This window comes from Ambystoma mexicanum, chromosome 4p (assembly GCF_040938575.1).
Source record: "Ambystoma mexicanum isolate Mex_15411 chromosome 4p, UKY_AmexF1_1, whole genome shotgun sequence".
Taxonomy (NCBI): Eukaryota; Metazoa; Chordata; class Amphibia; order Caudata; family Ambystomatidae; genus Ambystoma; species Ambystoma mexicanum.
This window is the reverse complement of record NC_090927.1, coordinates 1,233,037,171-1,233,064,745: the sequence shown is the minus strand read 5'-3', so window position 1 is coordinate 1,233,064,745 and position 27,575 is coordinate 1,233,037,171. Positions and strand designations below refer to the sequence as shown.

The 27,575-nt window shown below is 43.2% G+C and overlaps 1 protein-coding gene across 1 annotated transcript in view; it reads right to left on the bottom strand.

Annotated features, from left to right (window-relative positions):
* CAPN9 (calpain 9) overlaps nucleotides 1-27,575 on the bottom strand; it is a 267,256-nt gene that overhangs the window by 179,119 nt on the left and 60,562 nt on the right. Inside the window, exons 3-5 of the mRNA XM_069606888.1 lie at nucleotides 17,130-17,248; nucleotides 12,642-12,775; nucleotides 2,506-2,674 (exon numbers count right to left, since the gene is read on the bottom strand). Coding sequence (XP_069462989.1) covers nucleotides 2,506-2,674; nucleotides 12,642-12,775; nucleotides 17,130-17,248 — 422 coding nt within the window. The remainder of the gene's footprint in view (nucleotides 1-2,505; nucleotides 2,675-12,641; nucleotides 12,776-17,129; nucleotides 17,249-27,575) is intronic.

Sequence of the window (27,575 nt, the reverse complement as noted above, 5' to 3'; positions counted from 1 at the left end):
GCTGCGTCTACTGCACGATTGCTTCATAGTGCGATAAGCGCATATTCAGCTGGGAGGTTTTGAGGCATGGAAGTAAGCAATTTTGCAGATCTTGAAAATGTTAACAGAATTAACAGAGCTCAAGTCAAAACAGGAAAAGCATGCGGGTGAGGGTGGGAGCAGAAGGAGGCCTAAATGATATATGCATGGGCGCCGAGTATGGGGAAACAGAGGGTGTAGTTTCACCCATTATCCTTGCCATGCCCATTCAAATCACTGCTTATGACAGGGTTTCTGTCTCCTCTCATGCTGGGTTCAGGCTTGGATTTGTTAGCATGCATCTGGCAAAATGAGGACGTGCTGCTCACTTCAAAATGGGTTGGAGACTCATTGATGGACTACCTGACCGTTGATTGGAGGGGTTGGGCAGGGCATCCTATAGCAGAATGCTGCAAAGACAAACTCAGCATGTTAGGTGACTCTTGCTGAGATGTTCTATGTTTAGACCTTCCTGTAAATCATGTGGCTTTTCTTCCTATTCCTGCTGTAAAATGTGCTGTTGCGACCTGGGGATGGGTACAGCTCCCTTGCATCCCTCACTGGGGGCTCCTCTGCCCCCGTAGTGAAAATCAAAATCTAGCACCCATTAAGATATGCACAGTAAGTGAACATGTCTTAAAGTTAAATATACACATTTAGTAAATATATCCTTTCCCCTTAGAAGAAACTTCACAAGACAAATGACCAACCCGGAAAAATAAGCAGAGGGGAGAATTTTCAATAACTATGCTGGCTAAGTATAAAGGTGCCCACCTTTTAAACCAAACAATATATAATGAAATATTCCATGGACAACAACATCCAAATATGAGATGTGTGCTTTAATTATACTATTATGTGGTTGTGTGGGTAAGCATCTATACTGGAAACATGACAATCTGGGGTAAACTCGTAGTAGCCAAACACTTGAGCAGGCAAAATGTTAATTTTTGGTTTTGCCGCTTTTTGGTGGTATAAGCCACACATTTTGCCAAAACAATTGCTACAAGAAGAAGAAAGGGGGTTCCAAGAAGCTGTCTTTGGGGTTAGCATGATAACTGCAAATGCTGTGCCATACGATTCTCAATGCACAAAGTGTTCATTCTTGTTGTGCACTTAGTTGAAGTTAGGGGACCTATATGGTGCTCTGGGTGGAGTTGGCTAGCAATTGAGCAATAGAGCTGCTTGCTCATATGATTAGTACATCTGGAGCTTTGACTTAATGTAAGAGAAATTATTTTATTATTGAGTTTTTTTCAGTAGACTGTGTTTTATGTTTTATAGGTTTTTGAAGGGCTGTTTTTTTAATTGTATTTATGGCGGTTGACAGTTAAGTATGTCCATTCTCAAATGGCCCCAAGTGAACCTTGCAGAGGCCACTAACGGTGTGAGATATGCTTCAGCCATTGTCACAGAAAGTGGAGCTGTCATTATGACCTGAAAAAGGTCGCAATTTTGGGTTGTTTTTACGTTCCAGAATTGCCCGAATGACCCCACGGCTCGGAATGTAACTTCTGTGTTTGGAAGTTCATGTTTATCAATACCCTGACAAGTTAAATGGCTTTGCTTAAGGCTCTCCCTCAGAAAAAACATAAACCCCCAGGGACATTCCTGTACCACTCTGTTCATGCCGCAATCCAGAGATTGAATGTATAAAGTATGAGCTTTACTGTAGACAGAATGACGCTGATACTGTTCTTTACTGTACACCCGGTCCCATTTGAGAAGTATGATGTCAATAGAATGGAAATTATTGGGCTTCTTTCCTTTCCTTTCCTTTCCTTTCCTTTCCTTTCCTTTCCTTTCCTTTCCTTTCCTTTCCTTTCCTTTCCTTTCCTTTCCCTTCCCTTCCCTTCCCTTCCCTTCTCTTCCCTACCCTTCCCTTCCCTTCCCTTCCTTGCACACCTGCGCCCCTTATCGCATCCTCCTTTAAAACATTGCGCCCTCCTCCTTGCACCTTGGTACCTATAAATGCAAATGACATCAGTAAACGCCCAAACTATTGTCATTGCCAATGCTTTTTTTTAATAGCGGCTTTCGTACAAAAAGAAAACATGGCATCTTCTTCCTCCGAAATATGTTTTTCCTCAGGTTATACAAATGTCTGTAACGGCTGGGGTGGATGCCGGAAACACACACCTAACAATGCAACTCCCCCCCTCCCCACATAGAAAAACACAGAAACATAGGGTAAGACAGAGACAGATACAGAGAAAAAGAATAGGAGGGAGACAGGGAGAGAGAGACAGAGAGTGTGTGAGAGTGAGAGAGTGAAAGAGAAAGAAAGACATTGAGATAGAGAATGATAGAGAGAGAGAAGGAGAGAAAGAGAGAGCATTAAGATCACCATATGATATGACAGCAACCTCTAGTTATACATATCTGGTGAAAAACTGAAATGACAAAATGTATCACATGTTGAAGCTGCTTGATTAATTAGTTTAAGTGCTTCAGTGCTGTATCAGCTGTACCGAGGTATATACTTACATCAATGGAGCAACCAAGCATGGAGCCCCTTTGAACAGCCTTTTTTAGAATTTCATAGAAATTAGCTGGTGGGGCCTTCAGATCGTAGGTCTCAGAGACACCTCCAGTGAAATCTTCCATAGCCTCTATTGTACTTCCCCCCTTCAAGGCTTCATAACTCCCATTCAGCCTGCAACAGACACGCAACGCGGTTAAAAGTTACAAGCAACATTGACAACGTATAAAGTTCAGAAGAGTAACATTATGCATCACCACAGTAATTGATCAATCCCTCACTTATAGCACAGGACTATATGTAAGGAAAAGGCAGGACTGGTTTTCTTTCATCAGAAACTAGCTATACATGAAGACTTTCCATGAGGTCACTCTAGGGTGCATGGCGATTATTACTGATTCATCAAGATGGCTAAACAAAAAAACACTGTTCATATTACAGGTCTTCCTTATGTGCCAAACATGTATTTATTTGCACTCCAATGGCAATGCAAACATGTAATTATTAAACCTCATTCATCTAGTACATATGACAGTACAAGTGTTTGTGTCCTATATACTTGGCTAACCACTTTTCTGTATCTACTCCTGCAACAACTTTGAGCACTAAAAATGACAAGAACACTCTCCGACAAAGAACAATGTCACCTTTTAGAAAAAGGACACAACAAGCATCAACAACCATTATTTGTGTATAAAAGAATCAAAATCATCAGATCTATGTTGGTAGATACAGATACCATAAAAAATCAATCCATAACACAAGGCTTGTTACTTAAACATGGGGGCGCTTGAAAATGTGTGGACATTTCCCATGCGTCAACTGTAAAGTGAGCCAGAAGCTGATATAAGCAACTGTATTGTGTGGAAAAAGAGACAGCTTAGTAACTGTAGTGCAGGTATGGCCATTCATATGATTACATGTCCATGCAGAAAACATTACCTTCGTATATCTACAAAACCAGTATCGCAGAGCATAGGAGCTGCAGCAGAATGGGCAATACTACCGCTTCTTTGGTCACATACCTTTATAATCAGAGTCATGATGAGAACATTTCTGAATGAACAGTCTTGTTATTGTTACAGCGTTCAAATATTTCTCAGAGAATGCGTAAACGGGAAGAGTGGCGTAACTTTAAAACCCAAAGCCATATAGTCGGTTTGCATGAGGACATTAGTTATGAATACATCTGAGCCAAAGTGAAGTTATTTTGGTTCACATTCTATTTTTGTGTAACTGCAAATATGTATGGCATACAATCTGTTAATCATCATGTACACATTGCTGCATAACACAACGTATTTGTTTTTATGATAACATTATAGGGACATGATACCTGTTCTTCTCTTTATAACCGTAAGCCTGAAAATGTAATGTTGTTTGTAAAAATCGATAATTTAATGCCTGGGACTTATTATCTATTTCTCTTTGGAAACACGTGTATACATGCCATGAATGTCGATGAGTTCAACTAACCCACTTTATGGACACTTTATAATGTTTAAATCGTTGTGTTGAAAAAGAAACGATAAACGTGCATTTTCAATCAATGGAAACGAATTGCCATTACAATATATATATATATATATATATATATATATATATATATATATATATATATATATATATATATATCTAGCAGTAGATTTGTCCTTTAAATATGTCTTCAATAACACATTTCCTGTTTTTGGGCAGAGATATATGTACCAACAATTGTTGCTCACTTTAAATCAACCCTTTTAGGAATCTAGGTGCCCATTTAAATGCATATTCTTTCCTTAAATCACAGAATTGTTTTAAACATTGCAGAATATATTGCAGAATTTCTTAGAGACACATACTGGTAAACGAGCTACGACCATTTCAATATGTCCACCACATTAGGGTTCTATGATAATGAACAATGAAATAGGACTTGCGTGTAGTTCTTTTTCAGCCAACGGATGCCATACTTGGAGTCCCAAGTCTGTCTGTGTTTCTAAATGAGAGACAGCAGCACAGTGCCTTTTGAGCCTGACTTCACTGAAAGGTATAGCATGAATGGGTGCCCGAGGTAAGAACTGACAGCTACTGCAGAAGTATATTTGGTTATTGCCAAAACACGTACTGCTGGATCTTTAGTTAGCATTTACCTTGATCTTTTTGTGGAGTTTCAGGAGCCACAATGTCGCGTGAATATTAGGTCAGCCACAAAATGCCAAATAAAACATTCATAAAACATTCATTATATTTTTTTAGATAATCAGGAAAGTGCATTGTAATAACCAACACGAATAATAGTAACTTTTTTCAGAATTACACCTTTTTTCTAAAAACAGTAAAGTTATAGAATTATTAATTCATTTTCCTCCGCAGCTATGGAAATTATTTTTGATCATATGGGCAATCTTCCTAATGCCTTTTGATTAAAACCATGAAAATGCTACTAAATAGAAGAGAACACAAATTCCTTATCCCATTGAGGAAGGTTCCAAACAGAAGGGAACTGAAACAGGTCAGGGCTATGGTTTGATCAGAAACAGCTACAAGAACAATCTTCTTTAAAGTGTTGCCACTACAAGTTAATTGGTTTTGTAATGTTAAATGTGTGTGAACTGTACATACATGTGTGTTGGAGAAATGTAATTTTGTCATTTTTAGTGCTCACCGTTGTTGTAGGGGTAGACAAAGAAAATGTGTTTTTCCAGGCATAAAAGACACAAACAGTTATATTACCATTTGTGTTAAATGAATGCGAGTTACTAATTAAATGTTTCACTGCCTCTAAAGTGTAAATTAACAAATGCTTGGCATATAAGGAATATTTGTAAAATGCAAGGTGTTTTTTGTTTGCTTGGTTCAAGCACTTGCAGTCCTCAAGATAGGAGCCAAAGAAGTACATACCATCTTCAATATCTCCATTATTTAAGGGCAGATTTAAATTGTTATGGTCTGATTTGAAGGCTATTTTCATGTCTAAAAAGTGGTCCTTAAAATACGTACTTGGAGAGCAATAGTGCCCCAGGAATAGCCACATGTATAGTACAGATAGGCAATTACAGCCCCTTGTCATACATTCAGCTCTTGGTTTATTTCAATGATTCAGTTGGTTTATCGGTTTCAGGTACATTGGTGTGGCTGTAGTTATTGAAGCAGGGAGTAAGATATATCATCCAAGGTCATCCTAACCATAGCGCTCGAGTGGTACATTTTCAAAACGCAAAATCTACTTGTAAAACGACTTGATACTGTCAGATTGAAAATGAGTGGGGAACAGCGATTATAAAAACCTTGCAGAAAACTTCACAAATACAACTGCAGAAGAAATAAAGCAATGCAAAGCAAGGTGACATCTGTCCTGTTACAAGACTGGCACACGCAATGGTCATCTTGAAAGGCCAGATACAACAACCAAGAGACAGAACATGAAGATGAAAGTGAGAACTCAGCGAGCACACAAGAGAGTCACTGCACAATATACAAGAGTCCATGTTCTGTAGGCAGATGGAATAACAATGCCTGCTACTATTTCTATAGACCTGAAGCAAGGAGGCACCTACTGCACTGTATATGTAGATCGGAATATGTACTTTGCTGTTCAGCTGAGTGACAAAACATGATGGAAAGTGAAGTTGAGTGGCTCCATCAATCCATAAGATGCTCCAGGATATGTATTGTATATCAGAAAGAATGCAGAGTGAAAAATGTACTCACTGGGCCTCATTACGAGTCTGGCAGTAACCCTGACGTCGCTACCGGTGGGTTGCCGCCTGACTTGTAATATTTTACTGGCACCTGACTTCCCGGTGCCACCGGGAGATTACAACTCTGGTGGGCCAGGAAGTCAGGCACAGGTAAAATGTAAGTCCCCATTCCCATAGATTCCCAGGACTCTGGGCACTCGGAAGCAACGGCAACGTTGTTATCAGTGCCGGCGCTTCCGTGAGGAATCTGCCTACTGTGGCCACTGCGCCTGGCAGGGTCATACCTGCCGGTCACAGCGACCACGGCAGGCAGACATGTAGTTTGCCAGTTCAGAAACAAGGGTGCCGGTGAGCTTTCCGGCACCCTTGTTTCCAGAGCGGCAAACTCATAATGAGGCCAATGTTTTGTAATTCTGGAAAATTTACCAAAATATATTTGCGGAACATATTCAAAATGTTTAGTGACATTACATTTAGGTCTCTGCCATCCTGTGCAGCAACTAACAATGGTGCAGTAACGTCTTTGTTATCAATATGTCTTATGGACGGGTGAACTGCACATATGTGTGGCATTACATTGGGCCTCATTACGACCCAGGCGGTAAGGGGTTTACGGTGGCGTAAACAGCGCCGACCCTTACCGTCTGATTCCGAGGTCCCTTAGCGCCATGGAGGATTTAACACCTGCTTTTAGCAGGTGTTAAAATCCATGGCGCTAAGGGACCTTGTTGTTAATTACGCCACCGTAATTTACGGTGGCGTAATTAACGCCTTCCCCACTCCCATTATGCCCTATGGGGCAAAAATGGGAATGGGGAAAGGTAAATGGGTTAATGGGGACTTACCGCCCCGCCAACCTCGGAATGGGGCGGTAAGTCCGCCAACCACCATGGCGTAAACGTAGTTTACGCCATGGTGGTAAAGGTACGACCCAGGTGGTAACTTACCGCCTGGGTCGTAATGAGGCCCATTGTGCTATTAGCTCCATTTCTGGTGCATTCTGAATTCCTGAAATGTGGATACCTGGTACAGTGAGAGCACTGTATAAGAAATCATCACATACATGTTATCTGTTGTAGAAGTACAAAAAACACATTTGTTGGACTGTATGACTGCTACTGGGAAATGTGCTTCAAGAATAGTCCATGTGCAGATATTCTTAATGAGGCATAAGAATTACAAACCATGTGAATCAAGGCCTGCAATATTCAAGACCTGCTAGCAACTATGGAAAGATGTAATATATCTGGAAGAATGGAGGTTTTGACAGTGTTCAAGGGCAATTCTACTCAACATTTTAATTGATGTTGGATTCCATGGCACCGTTGGAATCTTTGATGCAAGTTCTGCAGTCTGTTAGCTGTGGTGACTGGAATGTACACATTTCCTCAGTGGAAGGCATTGCTATGTATTTACTGCTTCATAAATTGCTGGAGATAATGGTATACTAGCTTGCAAAACTTTGTGTTTTGAAAGAATCACATCTTGTGATATGAGAGGTGCGTCAAAAAGGAAACTGGGCTGTAAGGGAAACTAATATTCCATTACTAACTCTTAAAGTGCTTAAAAATCAAAGGAGACCTTTGAAGGTTACCGAAGGTTTGATAGGCATAACATAACACCCAACAGCGGTTGCTTTCAAGGTATTTTTTTAACGAACCTGTACTTGGCCATATAAGTGCGCTACTGAAGAGACCATCAAGAGAGAATACTAAAACGGTGCAAATGGAAAGGAACGGAGACTCATCTCTGAAACCAGCACCATGAATTAATGGGATACTACCAAGAAGAACAAACTAAAGTCTCTGTTCAAGCCCCAAGAAGACAATAATCATAAACGTGGTTGTTACTGTTGCAAAGTTGAGAGCAAACTCATCACGATTTGCCAAGACACTTGCTGTAAGCAGAACACAGCGTCAAGTAGATTTATGTGAGACATTGTGGATCTATGAATTCTCTGCTGCACCACAATCACTGTTTCATGATGTTGGGGCTGTGCATCTTTGTCAGCAAAAACCCAAACTGATGGACATCTCGCGGTAGCTCCCCCCGTTATGACCACCACTACAACCGTAAAGCAGCAGCAGCACAAATAGCAAGTCTAGAACTACAACAACAGAAATGACTAATACCACACATGAAAGGATCTTATCTGTTGCAGTTGTTGATTGCATGGCACGGGTTGACTTTGGATAAGTCAAAATGCAATCAGACATGCAAAGATCTAGCTAAACATTCACCAAAAAAGTGGAAAGAGGTACTGGGAGTATAATGATATGCACTTTGTGTTTGACACATGCAAAGGAAGCACAATCAAGAGAACAAGAAGCCACACGAGGCTCCAGGGATTGCACCCAATCACTACAAAATCATGGACACCACAAACATTTCTAATATTACTCAGGGAAGTCATTTGGGGGTCGCCAGGGGTTGCACCTGCGACCCCTGAGGTCTCCTTTGCTATCCCTAAAAAAAATCACTTTTTAATAAAAGAAATTGAAATGGAAGCTCCTGGCCTGTTGCCAGCACCATGCGGCTATTTGTTTTTGGAGTGGCTGGGTTTCTATTCAGGTCTCTTAAAAAAACAGGGAGTTCCACAAGTGTAACAATTTGAGCAGTGACCCTCAACAAGAAAAAATAGGTATAACAAATAATTTGTCTTTCTGGAATTCTAAACAATAATTGCTAGACTCATTAAAGGTTTTTTTTCAGGTACACTTCAAGGGTTGAGTCACTGATTGAGTCTGTTCTTAAACACCTCCAATTCACAATGCAGACAAATATTTACATAAATCATTTAGAGTAGAAAGAGCATCCATTTGGGACTATGTATTTTGCTTTGTCGCAAGTTGCAGTTATAACATGTTTTTTTCTGCCGTTGTCTCTGTTACGATCGTCACTGGACATTCCATCTCGGTGTCCTCGGTCACGTGACAAAGTCCTTGTGCCTAAAAGCTTCTTTACAGTGTAGGAATGTTTCACCATACCACATAAAGTGGCCCTTGATTACATTTTGACACAATAAATGCTTTGTTGTAATGTGTCTATCTTTCCTATCTCCCTGGCATGCTGTTCAGGATGTTTGTTTGTTGGCATGTATGAGGTAACGAATGCCCAGAGTACGGGATGCCGTGCAAGTGCGCTGCTTTCCCTGTGCTACTCTAGATTTCTTAATACTCAGTTATGAACCCTCACAATTGTATGTATTTTGCAACCTTTGAAGCCTGAATAGTAGATCTATGCAGGCTTGACATGTGGCCAAATTTGCTTCAGACCTGCAGATGAACTGGATTGATGTTAAATCTCAGTTACCAGTTTAATGGTATCCCTACTGAGTGTAATTTGCTTTCTGACATTGAGAACATTCAGACATGTAATTGCTCATTTCACTATAGCCGGTAAGATAGCTATAGTTGGTACGATAGTTCAGTGGTTTGAGCGCTCTCTGCTGCAATGTGTGTGTTCTGTAGGTTGCAGGTTCGAACCCCGGCAAGGCCAACTCAGCCTTTCATCCTTCTGAGGTTGATAAATGAATACCGACACAGGTTGTGTGATATTGTATGTATTTGTTCAATATATATATATATATATATATATATATATATATATATATATATATATATAATAACACATCATTATCATTTGGCCGTGGACCTCTGCTTGTATTCTCAGTAATTTGGTGATATGAGCCTATAAACACTGATAGTAACGATACATATGGTGATCCATTCTTGAAAGAAATGTATAGAACATTACAGTGATATCATAACCATATGATACTGTACTGTACATAGTGTACTTAGGAACAATGCTATGTAATGTCACTTGCTGTTTTGTCAAGAAGGGAAAGGTCATGTTGCATTGATTCCCGTGATGACATCAGAGGTTAAGGGTCATGTGATGTCACTTACGCTACTCAGGCATTTGGTTGAAAGGACGTCCCTGATGTTACTGTGAAGAAGCTACTTTCCAACGTTAACAACAATAATGAATTAGCTGCTCATCCAGCCACAAAAAATGCTTCAGTATGCACAAATGATCAAAAACGACTGCGTAGTGGCATGGCGTATGGAATGGGCTACATGTTTGCACCGGACATGTCGCACAGATGCTTTAATTCCTGCTATAGGAAGGTATCAAATACGCACACCCGAGTCTTCCTTCGTGCCAACTTCAAACCCCATAAGTTCATTTGCAGAGATATTTCTATCTATAGGCTCCGTAAAGTGGCACCATCGCCTGCTTTTCACGCCTTGTCTGGTCTTTGTCAGGGAAAGGTACACTTTCACACTGGAAAGTGTTAATTAAAGCAACTGAAGGCCCAGTGTTGGCCTTTAATTCACTAGGAAGACAAGAAAACCCTTAAACTGGAAGCATTCATTTCCCAAGTTTATCAGCCCAGAAGCAGTATAACTACACTTGCATGTTTCCTGAGAAACTGAAAAAGCTGGGAAACGTTACCGCCTGCCAAAAGTGCTATTGTACCTGCAATGGAGAGAGTCAACTACTAGGGTCATGATCTGGAACCAAGATGACTAATCATGGCCAACATTTCCATCTCCAATTCAACATGGATTGAATGTGGAGGATGGAGAAATAGTTCCTATTTTTTGTGGAATGCTGTGTGTTCCAGACTACATTCTGCAGTTTATAAGATGTTCATGTTTGAATGAAAGATGCAGTCTAATATGTGCATTTTTAGTTAAAAAAACAACTTTGTACAAACAATGAACTATACAGTAATGATTTTCACACTGTAACGAATTTAGCAGACTCTTACCGCCAAGATGATTTCAACAAAAATGGTGTTGATCACAATTAGTGCCTAGTAAAGAACACTTTATAATTATGTTGCCTCCAGGTTAGAAATGCCAACATTGCAGTACTAGTGTATTGTCACAATAGCACAGATCTCATATTGATAAGTTAATTTCCTGTGGAGCAGAGCATTTAAAATTAAAATTAAGTTTCATAACATGAATATGAAAACACTTTAATACAATTGACTTCACAGTAAACGTTGTTAGGGACTTGGTTCTAGGCCTGAAAATATCTTTTACATGAGACTTTAGAAATTACAATCCATGAATAAATAACAAAGGTATTAAAGATGTTACAAACTCCATTGGTGGTTATCTTGTTGACCTCACCCAGCGCGCGCATCACACGCCATAGGGTGACACCATGGAAATTAGTTGTCTGTTGGTACTTTCTGATGACACAAAACCAGTCCTGGATTCTCCTCACTAAAACTGTCATGAACTTACAAATGCACGCCTACTATTAACCATGGTCTATGGTATGTGCTTTTGAACATTATAGTCTACTTTCTAGACGTACACACATTGCATAGTCTGGAGTCTCTGTGACATAGCAGTGCTGATATTAATAACATTCAGTTTAACCTAATAGGCCACCGTCCCCAAAGCATTACAGGTGAAATAAATCCCAGGGTAAAACGTTTAAATGTTTGAAGCTGTTTGGAATAAAATAATCGATTTGTTTGCTTAGATTCAACATGCTGTATACTGTTTCTGCAGCACGAGAGATTGACCATTTGTGCAGGTTATAGTGCTACTGTATATTTAATGATTTCAACCATAACTGATTTAAATGCAGTGTACCTTAAATCTAACTATCTCGTGAATTCAATGACTACCTGTTGTGTAAATACTCTGTCAAGAGAGGAGAAACCGGATAATAGATTTAATCACCTTGACAAAGCAAATTTTTAGGCCCAGAACATGTGCTGGTCTTGGAGGAATCCTGATTTTGGACAACATTATTAACAAAATCTGAAATGTTATTTCAGATTTTAAAAAGGCACACATATATTGAATGTATGGAGAGTGACTTAATAATGATTAGGATCTGATAGGATGAAGGTGCGTTTAATGAATATTTTCAGATAAATTGAGCTAAAAGAAAAAGTTATATTTAATATGCACTGCATTAAATTGAAGTGATTTTGAATCATTAAATATACACTTTTGAGCTTCTTTAGGGTGAAGACGGCTAATTAACCGTGCATGAGTGCACAAAAACACATACTTTCAATAACAGTTTCCCAAATACGCAGGAGGTGTGACGGATACCTTTTCCTGAGAACCTAGTGCTAGTTTCATTTCCGTATCACTGTGCACAGCAACTTGAAGCCCGACACAGAGGGCGCTGGGAGCTTGGGTTTGCGGTAATAAAGCAGACTCCCTAATTATTCCCCATTTTGGAGTCAGATTGGAGTCAATGTCAGGAAAGCGCTTTGGAAATGAGCTCGATACAAAGTTGCCAATTGAAACATGTTCCACAAAAAATAAATAACTCGCAACATCAATAGATCGAATTTGTGGACAGCCACGTGAGGTGGCAGAGGTTGGTAAAACCAGCAGGTTTGGAAAACCTGTGCATTGTCATTAAGCAGTGATAAAGGATTGTATAGTCAGTCTCTTTGAGAAACCTACTTGGCATAAGCTTTTTCCAGTAATGCACTCCAAAACTCATTGTGCTCTGCCGAATGCAGGAAGACGAGGCGGTCTTTGAAAGTTGGTAGTCGGTCATCAATAACCACTTCCAGCCACTCATTGTGCTGCCAAAACTGCGAGAAGAGGAGAATTAAAGATTCGTTACACACAGGCCATAGTAACTCCCAGTCTCCCTCCCACAACCAATCAAATGTTACCTTTGCCTGCTTCCTTGAGCCCACACACACCCACACCATGTTTTCTTGCAGACACCAAGATGGCAGTACGCAATCTACGGTATGACAGATGCCTGATTTTAGGTCTGGTGTGATAGAGCTTTAGCTCTCTGACAGAGCTACATATTAGAGGGATCATGGTGGCTCATCGTCTGCTCCAAGAGGAGGATCAGAGGAAAGCTCCATTATTTCCCATAATGGAAGCCATTTTGTAGCGGCCTGGCCCAGCGGTAAACTGTTCTAAATATGTTCAATGGCTCAAATCTCCTCGTTCGCTTTACTGAACAATGATAACATCTTTTCTGAAATTGACTTGAAAATGTAATTTCCTAAACTGGGTATTGCAACACGGGCACGATTCCCTCACATCTATTTTGAACCAACAAACACATTATTCCGCTTGTGGGTGAGAAATGATGCGATTTCCCTAATAGGCCAAGTTCCCATTTTTCTAACATCTTTTTTTCAAATTGCTTTTGTCTATTTTTTGTTTAAATGGGGGACCCCACCATTCCCTGGTCCTCTTCTCTCCTGCCAAGCTCCTTTTGACCATTTTCCTGGCCGAGCCTCCCTTTTTTTATATATTTTTATGTTCTTCCTTTAATTGACCTTTCATGGCCCCATTCTATATCTACGAACACTAACGAATTAATCAGCAACCTGCTGTTCGATTCTGACGTGTCATTGTATTTAATCTAAAGTGACTGACCAGAGGAATTAAAGGACCATTGCATGCATTGTAATCAAAATATAGGAGCAGTGTCTGTTGCGTCATGTCCTAAAAGGCTTGTCATTAGACAGATCATGGATGTACTTGATTCTAAATGATGGTGCATGTGGCTTCTACTTCTAATAAATGATTACACCATCTACTCAAGGTCTTCCCATCATCTTCCATAGGCCCCAGGCCATGTATTGATGCAGGCCTTAACTTTAGCTAAATGAGAATTGGTTCCTGTTCACGTGCAGCAGGAGCATGAGGGCTGCCACGTTTCTGCCGGCTTGTGGAGAACAGCAGAGTCAAGACCTGGGCAGAAGGTAAGTGAAATTAATTTAATGTATGCGTGCTTGTGTAAATGAAGGAATGAGTGTGTGTATGATTCATGGGTGGTTGCTGGGTGCGGCAATTAATGAGTGACTGAATGGTGTATGGGTGCATGAGTGAATACTGTGTGAATGAGGGAGTGAATGAGTGAGTAGAAGTGTGTGGTGGTGTGTGTTTAATGCAGGCCGGCGTACTGATTTTTTTGGGGGGAGGGCGGGAACAGCAGCATAATCAAAGATGGGCAGTTAAAAAATGGTGCCATGATGGCATCATGTTTTACTGGGTATCTTTGATAAAGCAACCATGATAAGTGTTAGTATGCAATTAGACTAGCTTTTTTGTCCAGCCCAGTCATTTTTACTGTAGCATGACCTTTTAAACTGGGCTTCATTGATAAAGCTTGATTGATAAGTGTAATTACCTGGACAGACTAGCATTCTGGTGCAGCCAGTCTAGCTATTTATTTGGCATGGCATTTTTTCTTGGGCATCTCTAATAAAGCAAGCATGATAAGTGTTATTATGTAGCTAAACTGCCATTTTGGTGGAGCCTGTCTGGCCATTTCTTACTGTGATATAACGGGCCTCATTACGAATTGGGCGATATTCTGGTAGTATATCCGCCGGGAATACCACCCATTGGAATTACCTTTACCGCCACTTAGTGCAGTAGATTTGCCACCAGATTACAATTGGTGGTGGCGGTGTTGGTGCCCATTAATTTGGAGTCCATAGGCGTCCTTAGGCAATTTAGGCAGAATTACCACTGCAGTAATTCTGATTTTGCTGATTTTTCAGAGGAACATTGACGGATTTATCTCCAGTATGATTCTCAAGAGTTTATTATGAGTAACTCTGACTTACTCCTTTAGAGGGCTATTCAGTTCACAAAGAGGTCACAATGAGTAAACCTGACTTATTCCTGACTTAATCAGAGAAAGTACCATCTTTGTGAAGCGTCCCATCCTTCAGCTCCTGAATGAGGCAACTGTGTGACAGCCCTGAAGCACTAAACGGGGTTCCTCACTTCCAGGTAATTTCACCTTGTTAGGTGCCACTTCAGTGCCCAATTTTTTTCTTGGACGAGCATACAACCCTGTTGGTCTTTCTGCACAAAGATGGATGCAAAGAACAACGGGTTAATTCAGTGGACAAATTGGTTAGTTCATGTGGTGTAAAAGCTGGTCAGATAGCACAGCGAGTAGAGCGCTCGCTTTGACATCCATGCAGAACCTGCTGACGCAGAGATTCGAATCCTGGCAGTGCCCAACTCAGCCTTTCATCCTTGCGAGGTTGACACACCATGGGAAATAATAAGCAGTGCTCAGATGCCTGAGGGTTTGTAGCGCTATATAAATACTAAATATAAATAAATAAAGTAATGCATAGGTCCATAATGAGTCTTATGTTTGCCAATCCTTCCAGTTCCCAACATCCCTGCCCTCGATTTGCCCCTTGGCCCTGCACTCTATTTATATTCACCTGTTTGCTGTTTGGTTAAAGTGGACTGTTTTTATACTCTATGTAACTCGCCCACTACATGAAACACAGGTACGGTTCGTCCGGTATATGCTTTTGACTTGTAGGAAGCCAAAGCATCTGTCATCCATAAGCAGATGTCAAAATGGGCGGGAACACAAGCGTAGGACGTTTTCTTGTCAGCATTATTCGTCATCATTCCCTTGCTACATGTGACCGAGAACACCTTTCCAGGATGGTAGGCTTAGGCGTTGCTAGAGGGGGTACTGAGGGGGCTATAGCCCCGTGTATTTTGGTTGTAGCCCCGGATAGACGCTCAGGGACTACAACCAAAAGGCTATAGCTAGCCCCGAATCCCGCCAGTCCCGACATTAGCTTAGCCCCTGATCTTTTCCAGACCTAGCAACACACCTGCAGGGCAGGCCACCTTTGTGTTTTTTTCCCCCATGCGGAGGATTCGATCCTGAACCCCTACCTGTAACACTGCACTGTCACATCTCACTGCACTGTCTCACAGACATTGGGTTCACTCTGTTTATTGGAATAGACTGCTTGGGACATAAGCAGCCCCCAAGCCACCAAAAAGACCATCTCGGCAACGGTCTACCTTTGAATGTCTACAGGCCCAGTGATCTTTGCAGGTAATGGGTTGGGTGGGGTGTGTGTGTGTGTATGGCTGTAGTCTTCGGCATGTCCTTTAAGAGGTGCAAAAGGGTGGGTGAATGGCAAGGGGAGGCTGCATAAAGCTGCCCGAGGTGTCATGATGGCTGTCATTTAAATGCGTTTTCTTTTCTTCAGCCTTGATAGTACTGTTGGGGTGGAGCGAGGACCCAGGTACGTAGTTTTTGACACTTCGCGCCCCGTCCATAAGTATCTGTTTGTGGTATATAGATGTCATACAGGAACTTGCATTATGGAATTTTGGCCGGACAGACCCAGGGCTTGTCTTACAGCATATCAGTGTACAGGACTTGAGTTTGTTGGGTTTTGTTGTGTGATGTCTGTGTGCATTATAAAAATCGCTACGGAAAAAAGAAATTACAAATGGGGCAACATTTCTAAGTGTGTATTACCCAGGGCTAAAGTTGAGGGAACACACGAGTGGACAGAGTCCTCCCACTTTTTCTATATACTGTCGCCCCCTCCCAGGTGTTTGAGGATTCTTTATTTTATTTTTAAAAGCTTGCTTTTCTCAATTAGTTTAGTGTGTTCAGTCTACTTCAAACCTCGATAAACTGGGACTTGAGCCAAGGATGTCAGGTTCAGGGCAAGACACCCACAAGACCCCATGAAGGTCTGTTCATTAAACCCCGGAAACATCTTATCAGGATTTTACCAACTTTTCGGGTCTAAAAGGGGCGCAGCTTTTATACTTTGGCAGCAACGCCATAGGATACGCGTCCCCTCTGGCTGTTCTTGTGAGAGTCACATGCAAAATTGTCCTGTGCATTTCCTCGATTGGGAACGGTAATATTGAGTGAAATGTGTCTATTTCGCTTTAACATATGTTCACTTCCTGTGACGTCGCTTGCCATTCCATATGTTATCGACTACTCCCAATTGTTTACGCTCTCACGTCACCACTTTTACATATACAGCATTAGTATCTAAGACCACTGTGGCAAAGGCAAGACTCCTATCCACTTAAAGCCATTGCGAGTAAATGCAGAAGGAAAGGCAAACGGAGTGAGACATTTCTGATATATGATAAATCGTAATGGCAGCTCACCTGAAAATGGAATATCCCCGCGTATCCCTTGCCAAAATTCTGATCTGGGGGCACAACTCTGGACAGCATTTTCTCATTGAGGGTAAGGGACGCTATGGCTGCCAGTAGCCAACAATCACCTGCAAACATGAAAAACAAGGTTAATGAGTACACCTTGAGATAAGGAGGCACCTTCTGCCTGCCACTGCTTAGCTTTGCTGAGCTTTTTGCACACAATGGTATTCAGGTTCAGAGGCGTTGCTGGGGGGGGGGGCGTTGAGGGGGCTATAGCCCCGGGTCTTTTGGTTGTAGCCCCGGATAGAAGCTCAGGTGCTACAACCAAAAGGCTATAGCTAGCCCCGAGTCCTGCCAGTCCCGACATTAGCGTAGCCCCTGATCTTTTCCAGACCTAGCAACACCCCTGTTCAGGTTCAAGAAAAACCTTCTCTAAACTTGAGCCTTCCCTCTATAGGGTCCTCAGGAAGAGTTTGTTGGAACGTGGTGAAAAGTGTGGATGCTGTAGTACAGCAAATTAGAGCCCAGTTCGCTCAATATTTAGCGATCTGGAAACGCAATAAAATGCGCGGTTATACTGTGTCGCCATGCTTGAATTAATAAAGGCATGCCTAGCCATTTAGAGCTCTAAGCTGTAGCACGGCTCCCCTGCTCTGTGTCCCCGCGCTAAGAGAACACGGGGAAGTGCAGATCATTCCCGTTCCAAGCTTTCAAGAGCTATGCAAGAGTTTCCATCTTGATTCTGGTTATCAAGGACACACGCACACGCAGATTTCACCCCCTATCTGCCTTCTGGTGCTGTACTATCACATTCAGGCTATGAATTCCCCTACCTCTTTTCCCGACCCATTCCTTACGCTGTTCTTTGGGAGTTCAAGACTTGTTTGTTGTGGGGATCAGAAACATCATCAAAATATATAAACACCGCTGTCATTCATTCATCAACAACATTTCTTGGGGGGATGGGTATTCTGCTCAGATTTTAAACTTTCTTTCATGTGCCCTCTCCTCAAGAAATCAACATTTGACCCCTGTGTACCCAAAATCACCACATTTCTTTGCCACCCTGCCCCAAATCTCCAAATCCTGAGGAAAAGTTGCTACTTCACATCTTCAGTCTTCCATCGCTAACACACAGACCACATTACGGAATCTGCCATTTCAGCTCTCTTGTATGACCTTTTGGAGACATCTCATATTGGAAAGGACAACCCGCTCTGCCTAACGGATCCCTTGGCCACATTCGACACGATAGACCATGGGCTCCTGATGGACAGGGTTGATGCTATCCACTCATGCTCCGAAATGGGTCACATCGTTTTTTGAGGATCGAAAACAGAAACTTGTGATGGGTGCTGTAAATTTCTCTAATTTCCACCATTAGATTTAGCCTCTACATGGTATCCTTGGTCAATATTATCTGCAGGGTCAATGTATTGCATAATTCCTTTGTGAACGGCAAAAACTGCTACAATCTCTCGGATTCTGGGCAACTCACTGATCTGCGCCTATGCTGTGATACCCATCAAAGGGTGATTACAACGAATCAAAAAATAGTGAATGAAATAATACCAGAAAAAACAAATATATATATTTTTTTCATTGGCGGCCCACCCCTACAACCCACGTTTCCCCATGAGTTTAATCCCACCCCAAACCACCCACCCCCACACTTTATAACCCATTACCCCCAACCCTGATCTATATATATTTTTCATTATTTTTTCGGTATTATTTCATTTGTTTTTTTTTTCGGTATAATCACTGGATACCCCATCAAACCTGGATGTGATCCAACTGCTGCTTCTCATCCAAGGTAAGAATGGAAAGTCTCCTGATTGGGCGAACCTGGATTACTAAAAACACTGGTGTTTCCTTCCATTGTTAGGGGAACTTCATATGGCCGTAATCCAGGCATGCTGGTGGACTTTCCAATCAAGCATCTCTGCAAAGTCAAACCGGTCTTTCATCCACAGATAAGGCTATTGCTACCGGGTCATTGATCAATTCCCACCTGGATTATAGGAATTCCATGTATAAAGTAAGCCCCAACACCTGTGTAGATAGGTTCCAGGTGGCACAAAACAAACTCAGCAGTTAGTCTGCCACTGATTCTGCTGGCTAGAGAACATGGCTCTTTAAGATGCAAATCCTTGCACTGGCTAAAGGTAAAGGGCAAGATTCTTTTAGGGTTTTGGCAATGGTGGACCTAAGGGGCATGGAGGGACCGTACTTCATTGCTTTTGCATTTTGTATGGGGTAGACAAGTCTAATGCTCCAGAAGGCTCTGCGTGTGGTACCGAGTGTCTTGGAAGTGATGCGGGCTGCACCAGGGAGACAGTGCCGTGAGATCAGCACAGGGGTGATATGGTCCCAAGGGTTTGGGCCCAAGAGCAGCCGGCTGCCTTATTCTGATTACCTGGCATTGATGAATTTGGCAGCCAGAATTTGTCAAGCCTGATTCACCGTTACACCCAGTAACTGTAGGTCTGCGGCACTATTCTGCCTAGGTATGGACTTGACGTCCATGTAAGGCTGGGACTGACTAGAGAACGACATCTTGGAAAGAATTGAAAGCTAGGAGATTTGTATGCCTGCCCTTATTCATAATGATGCCATGTGTGCATGTATTTATCACAACTTTCATGTGTAGTCATGAATCTAGGTGTATCTGCCATCCTTTACGTCCCTTTATGTCAATGTATCCAGTGCGGGAACATTTTTTGAACAAGAGGATTCAATAGGTAGCCGAATCATAGTAATGCATGAGGATCTCGCTAGCGGTCTCTCAAGATGTTGTGTTTGTATAAGAGTTTGCAATTGGTCGGCCTTGGTTGCATTTAAGCAGTTGCTTTAATAAATACTTTTTTGCAGGTTTATAAAAGCAGTGTTCAGAAAGGCTATGGTGGAGCAATTGCTGAATGCGAGGGAGAAAAGGTACATGGAAGAATCTGAGAAAGAGTAGGGAGCTGAATGCAAACTCGAAGGAGTTCTAGAGGGAGTGAGTGAGTGGGTGGTGGGAAAGGTGGGAAAAGGGGACCAGACGTGTGGTGATGCCGTGGTGTAGTGCAATGTAGAGTGGCGGGAGAAATACATTTGTTGGATTTTTGAAGGCAAGCAGTGTGTGCTGCATTGGTGTAATTAGAGAATGTGTGGAGGCTGAGAGTTAGCAAGAGGGATGAAGAAAGATGCTGGGAGAGAGACTATAGCTCTTGATCGAGAGGAGTAGGATGAGGAAAGAAAGAGATAGGATATCACGGATTAGGAGTGCTCAGATAGCCAGCTAGAATGTGGATAGGTGAGCGTACTGGAGGCAAGGGAAAGATATGGGGAGATAAGAGAAAGGGATGAGGGAAGGAAGTGAAAATGATGCTCCTCAAAGGAGGTGAGAGATAACCAAATAAAAAAGGCAAGGAAGGAGGTATGTTTCTAGGTGGGTTAAGAAGCAAGAGCTTCAAGAGACGTCAATGGACAGGCCAAGGGTCTTACAGAAGGGACAAGTGCAGTGGGAGGGGAGAGAGAGGAGGTTAGGAGAACAGGGCTCTGGGAAAGGTGAGAATTAAGTTGACCTCAAGTGCAAGAGAGATAGTGGTAGAGGCTGAAGAGCCATGGATCCTGGGTGAGAGGGGACTAAGGCAGAGGAAGGAGTAAAGTAGAAGCGGCAGGATCACTGAAGGGGAAAGGTAGTAGGGGAGAGGTGAATGGAAGGATTAGGGTTTACTGGCTGTGTAGGGTTGGTAAAGCAGAGGTCACATCAGGGAAAGTAAAATGGGATTGTGGGTAATCGAGTGAGTGGAGACAAGGTTCAATGGAAAAGATGCAAAAGCAGAGTGTCTAGCAAGAGGTGTGAGGAAATGAAATAAAGATCAAAAGTGGAAGTTAGAATGACTGGGTGAGTAGAAATAAACAAGAAGAGAATGCATGAAGTTTAGAAGAAATCAAGGACGTGGAAATACTGAAAGTACAGCTTTGCAGCAAGGAAACAGCTGAAGGGGAGTGTGGTTAACCGTGTGAGTACTGGAAAAGGGGCAAACTGGGGGAATCTGGAGACAACAAAGGAGGCAGGAAGAAGAACAAACGGTGCACAACCCTGTAAGGAAGTGGGGAGAAGATGCAGGTGTAACGCGAGGAAGTGGGGGAAAGATAAAGAAGAGTGATAGACAGGGTGAGGAAGAGATTTTAGGCCCAAACGCAAGGTAGGTGGAAGGCAAGCAGTAGATGGGGGAGGAAGAATGCCACAGTTAGGAAGAAAATATGGAAAACTCACTCTAGAGTACTGCATAGTGTAACAAGGCTGGAAGGGATCCCAAGAAAGGACAAGATGTAAATGCCAGTTAAAGTAGATTTCCTTTTTTTGGGACTATAGCCCAGAGTGGCCAAAACAACAAACAAGGCACTACAAAATAATCCAGGAGAGCTAAACGAGTCTTCTTGCATCCTGTGACAGCAACACTTAGAAATGAAAGGGGTTCAGTCCTCTTCTTCTAAAAGTTGATCCCTGTAATTTAATCTCAGAATTAAGGCTGTGATGCACCATATTTCTCTGGGTTCCTTCAGGATCTTCTCATCCCTGGTTTCTGTGTGTCATTTGTAAGGGGTTCCCACACTCTTCTTCTCTGGTCTTCTCACAATCTCTTCTCCTTAGGCTTCATCCCCCAGTTTAAAGAGGTTCTCTGATCCTTCTTCTGTGATCTTCTCCGTGTCTCTTCACCTCTTCCTATCTTTACATTTGCTGTCAAGGCAATCACATTTGCATCCTTTGAGATTTCAAAGGTGCGTTTGTTAAGAGGTTCTTCATCACATTGCTGCTATCGAGCACTAACTCCTAACCCGTTCACTACCTCACTACACCTGTGCTGGTCCTTTTCCTCCTAAATGCTACACCAGGTGCTCATTCCCACTCCTACAGTGGGCTTTCCAACTTCAGATCAGGATCTCACTTCCAATGTCTGCTTGAGGCCAAGCGGGTTTTATCTCTCAAACCTTCCTAGTCCGACTGGCTAGGTTTTCTCTTCAATCCTCCTGTTTATCAACCAAAACCTCCTGCTGTTCTACTATCACCCCCTCCTTGTGTTCACCTACAACCACCTCCTCATTGGCTCCTCCTTGCACCCATTGATACTTTTCTCCTTCCACCTCCTGATACCTTCTCCCTTCCACCGCCTGATGTAGTCTTACACCTCCTCCTGGTGTACTTCTCGCACCTCCTTAAAGTCTCTCCACCTCCTCCCGATGTTTCTCCACCGCCTTCTTCAAATTTATCTCCGCCTCCTACTGATGTTCTCCTAATACATCCTCCTCGTGCTCCTCTGTGACCTCCTCCAAATCGCTCTGTACCTATTCACGATGTTCTCCTACTACCTGCTCCGAATTCTACCCTACCACCTCCTCCAAGTCACTCTTCATCTCCTTCTGATGTTCCTCTACCTGCTTCTCCAAATCTCTCTCCACCCCTCCTGCTGTTCCTCGATTAACTTCACCTGGAGGACCTCTGCTCTCCAGCCTAATCCTCCACCCTCCTTTACCTCTACCCACCCTCTTCCAGACGTATTCTCCACTCTCCAACTTCTTCCAAACTCCTTCCTCTCACTTCAAGCTCCTGTCTCCAACTTGTGTTCCAACTACCTACTAGATGGACTGAGAACCCAGGGTTATGGAACCCTGCCACCCCTTTGCCGTGGGCTTCTTGTGAGTGCCTGCACCTGTGAGGGTAAGTGAGTGGGGACATATGATTGGCTGTTCATAATTGGTGTCTCAGGGTGGTATAGGGGATTTTCAGTTGGCACCCAATCTTTATAAGACTGCAACGTCATTTGGGATTTTACTTATGTGTCCTACCGCTTAACACCGCCTGCTCCAGTATGCTTGTGTGCTGGTGCTCGGGATCATAGTTTGTGGTGATTTGCACTAGTGGTAAGTGAAGAGACAGCTCCTTTGGAGGAAGCAATGTTTCCCTCAGAGCGCTCTCTGGGCCAGTGTTTGTGTTCTTTGAGCAGTGGCCTTTGTAAGTGGCATCAGTAAATGCAATGCACTTTTCTTCTCTGTGCCAGTTTGTGGGCGGGCCATGAGAAAGAATTTGCTTGGCTTTATTTTTCTCAGGGGGTTTGCTATGCAAGTCTCATGGGAGCTTGCAAAGGATTGCTGAACTCAAAGCAGGGCACGCACTTATTATTTATGTATTTATTGGCATTTTTAAAGCGCTCACATAGCCCACGTGCATTGAGGCGCTGTTACAGGAATGGTTGCATAATTGTCCTTTATTTTGTCTTAGTTGCGTATTTATAACATGCTTAAATTTCTAAGCGCGGACCAGGGAATCGAACCTGTGCTGCTTCGTGTCGTCTTGCTTCCAAGGTGAACACGTTGCTGCTGAGCTATCCTCCCGGAACTTAGCATTGGGGACAACAGCCTGGTGTGCTATGTGCTTCTTTAGAGTCTTGGAGCCCAGGTCCCCTAAAAGGACTAAGCATGTCAAGAGCTTTATCAGCTTGATGAATACATGAGAACTTGAGAACATTGTTTCGTTGCTGCTATTCAACATTACATTCCCCTGTGTAAGAGCTTACTCTCTTAAGGGCACAGCGTCTGCAAATTCCTGTGCCCCAAAATCCCTCAAACACATTCTATTTGAGCAGAAGGCATATAATAATAATAATTTAGCATTTATATAGCACTACGAACCCTCAGGCATCTGAGCGCTGCTTATTATTACCCACAGTGGGTGGTGCTCATTTATCGACCTCGGAAGGATAAAAGGCTGAGTTTGACCCTGCCGGGATTCGAACCTGCGTCAGCAGGCTCTGCACTGATGTCAAAGCGAGCTCTCTACTCGCTGTGCTATCGGACCGGCTGTATGATGTTTTATTGACTGTTGTTCCAACTACCCAGGGTTGGTGAATTGGCCACTTAAACAGCCAGTACCACTGATGTCTACATGAGTACTGAAACCTCCAGATCCTTTGGCTGACTGGTGTATGGTATGGGAAAGGACCTGCTGGGTGTAAGGTCCAGGGCTACCTCAGGGCGCCCCACTGGGGAATAGGGAGGAACACTACCACTGCATGTGATTGTCCCGTGTCCAGTGACGGGATTAGGCGAAGGTGATCCGCTGATCCTACCACCCATGGGCCATCCTCCACTAGCTCAGGAAGGTACTTGGCCTCTATGGTCACCCCACTAGATGTGCCCAGGGTCAGGCAGGGGGATTTGCCCCAGTACTTATACCCAGGGGGTGTGATGCATGGTAAGCGGTAGATAAAGGTAAACAAATGAAGCCCTCAGCATCAGAGAAGCACAGATTTAACACTGTGAGCAAGTAATAATCTACCATAGCAGAGTTCTCACAGTGTAGATCAATAGACGTCAGTCACTAGGAGACAGCAGTATCCATGCAGAGTGGAGGGGAGGACATGCTTGGCAAACAGGCTAAGAGGCATTAGCTTTTTCCAAGCCTCCCTTTGTCGAGCCGCCTGGGTGGGTCCGTCCTGTTTTTCTAAACTTTGGGGCAGAAGGCCTGTGGACATGTTCTGTGCATCTGCAAAGGTCTTGAAAGGAGAGGCGGGCAGGAGCTGACAGGTGGAAACTCAAGAATACCTCAGACCTCTGCAATAAGGGCCACCATGTTGAACTGAAGTCCATACTAAACTGCCATAGAAGGGACATACAAATTTCCACCCCAGAGCCAGAAAAGGGGGGAAGCCCCAAGGCGGCAGTGGAGGACAATGGACAAGTTGGAACCAGAAGCTCAAAACATTTCTAGTCAATGCTTGAATCTTGGTGGCTGACTGATAAATGGTGGGTTAGGGCAAAGCATATAGATAAGGGGTGAGAGGGTAGCGGGGGAGGTGCACAACGTTTGTTTTGTATTGCTGGAAAAGGGGATATGCATGACAAGATGGAAGAGGGACATGGATGAACACAGGAGCAACACATGAGAGAGCATGCACCGGAGGATATCGTCTTATTCCGCACACAGGCTCATTTTGCTGACTGTGCTCCATCCCATCTATAGGCCTTGGTCAAGCTTGGCCACACCTCGTTACCTCACAGCAAATCCCCTTGTGGTGTCCTTGAAAGTCTGCCTCTGCGGTTTATGCTAGTTTTGCTCTCAGTCCACATTCGAACCAATCACTGGTAAGGAATCCCAGAATGACGCGTCATTGTAGCATGTACTATGAAAAGGCTGAGTCATTCAATAATCTATCCCCTGGACCAGATTAAGCGGTTAAAGTTCAGGGCGGCTGCCGCCCAAGTGGAGTGCCAGAGCAAAGCGAGTACGCTAAATATCTTTTCATTAGTGACTAAACAACAAAATAAAACATCATAAAGAAACAACACCACTCTTATCGGGCTTTTTTGAAAATAGAGGCACAATCTTGATCTTCTCTCCCACCAGAGCACTCAAATGATCTTAAACCCCTAGGTGCCAAGAAAGGGACCCAGGGGAACAGAAGCGATGGAGAAGAAGCCAGTGGGTGGAAACAAGTGGAATAGAGGTAGAAAAGAAGGGGGAATGTGAAAAAAGACAGCCCCAAAAAACCAATGTAAAGAAAAAGAGGGGCAAGGTATGGATTGGTTGATGAGGCAATGAGCTAAGTGAGGCAAAATCTATCACCCCAAATAGCTGGAAAACCCCCATTTGAAGGTAAAGATTGTGAACAGTGTTAAGCATATTATGATAGGTTGCTTATTATGCACTGCATACCCCGAGGTTTCTAAGCGGGGACCTAGGGATCAAACCTGTGTTGCTCCATGCCGTTTTGTTACCAAGGCGAGCGTGTTGCCCCTGAGCTATCCTTCAGAGACATACCCAAAGAGTCTCCACCAATAGTTACGTCCATTGATTGATCTCAAATATGCCCCACCGCTGATGCAGCAGCAAGTGAATTGGAGAGAAAACTAAGCCACAGAGCTAGTAGGGCCAGCCCCGAGTTGGCCAACTGACTCAATGAAATATCAAAAGGGAAAAACAATTTCACTTCGTCCGGGGGAGCATTGTCCGCTCATCCCCCATCACCAAGTCTTTGCAAGTCTTATGTCAAAAACCTTCAGTTTCCACCCAGTCCACAAAAACATACCACGTGGACTGATGTATAATGTTAGGTTTTGCACGGCACCAAACCGAGGCTGAAATCAAACTGTCAGGCCACTTCTGCAGATGTTTTCGCCTCTGGTATATTGTCGTCTCACTCAAATTCGGACAATATAGCCTTCAAAGTTCACTGAACTTAGCTTTGCCATCTTCTCTTATCAATGCCTCATGGGAATCTGTGTCATCTAAAAAAACTGGCACCCCAGTAGATCCTGCCAACGACGCAGTCACTGGTGGCTCCCTCAAAGGGAGGCAATATGAAACTTGAGGCGAACAATCCCACTGTCATTCCAGGGTTCCCACCTTGGACGAAAGATAAGACTGCAGTCAAGGCTGAGGTGGTATCCCGACTGGCCCTCACAGGAACCTACCTCTGCTGCCTCCCTGTATTTTTCAGCCACTTTATCAGGCAAACCAATTGATGTGAATACTTGTTCTCTGAACTCCGTGTTTTCCAGGATCCACGATTCAACATTTGGTACTTTCTCAGCTAATGACTCAAAAAGGAACTCGGCGATTGCACCTCCTGCTCAATGCCCTTCATCTGGCCCATCAGTGTCTCAAAATTGGTCTCCAATGAAGAGACGGTGTTCTCCACCTTATCAACCGTGGATTGCAACATCACAGAATCACTGCCAATACTTCTCCAATGCCCTTTCACGCATCCATTTCACTGGGGCTGGTTAACCTCCAGATCGATCCCCTTTCTTGTCTTAGTTCGTGGGGTGAAGAAGGCCTCCCTCACCAGTCTAATTCTCACCATTCACTGTCCACCACTGATCACTCAGATAGGAGTGAGCGGGCCTGCAATAACCACTGCACGTCAGCATCCGTGCAAACACTTATTGGACAAACCTGCACCATGAAATCCAGAGCCTCCTAGCGGCCAGCATAGCTGCCAGTTCTGGATCGCTGGAATCCACCAACATTTTGGTCCCATCTTGTAATATTCTCCATTAAGTGCTGTACATCAGAGGAAGCTGTCTACACGGTTCTATGTCATTTCATCGCCAGTCCTTTTTAGGACTGGCTTTTTTACGAGTACACTATTATGAAAGAAGTCATCAAAATGTTTATTTTTTATTTGGGGGGGGGGCTCCCCCTCAACCCACCCCTTCCCCACATTTTTTTAAACTATTCCTGTCCCCCAAACCTTTATCTGCCCTTTCCCACCCCCCAACAAAAATGTTGATTACTTTTTTGTTAATAGTGAACTCGTAAAAAAAGGCAGTTGTAAAAATGACTGTTGATGAAACAACGGTATACCTTCTAGGCAGCTCCCTCAAGGACTCTCGCACCTCTTTGGGGCTGGCTGATTAAGTCAGGCTGCAGAAATAGATGATGTGCTTCAGACAGAGCCC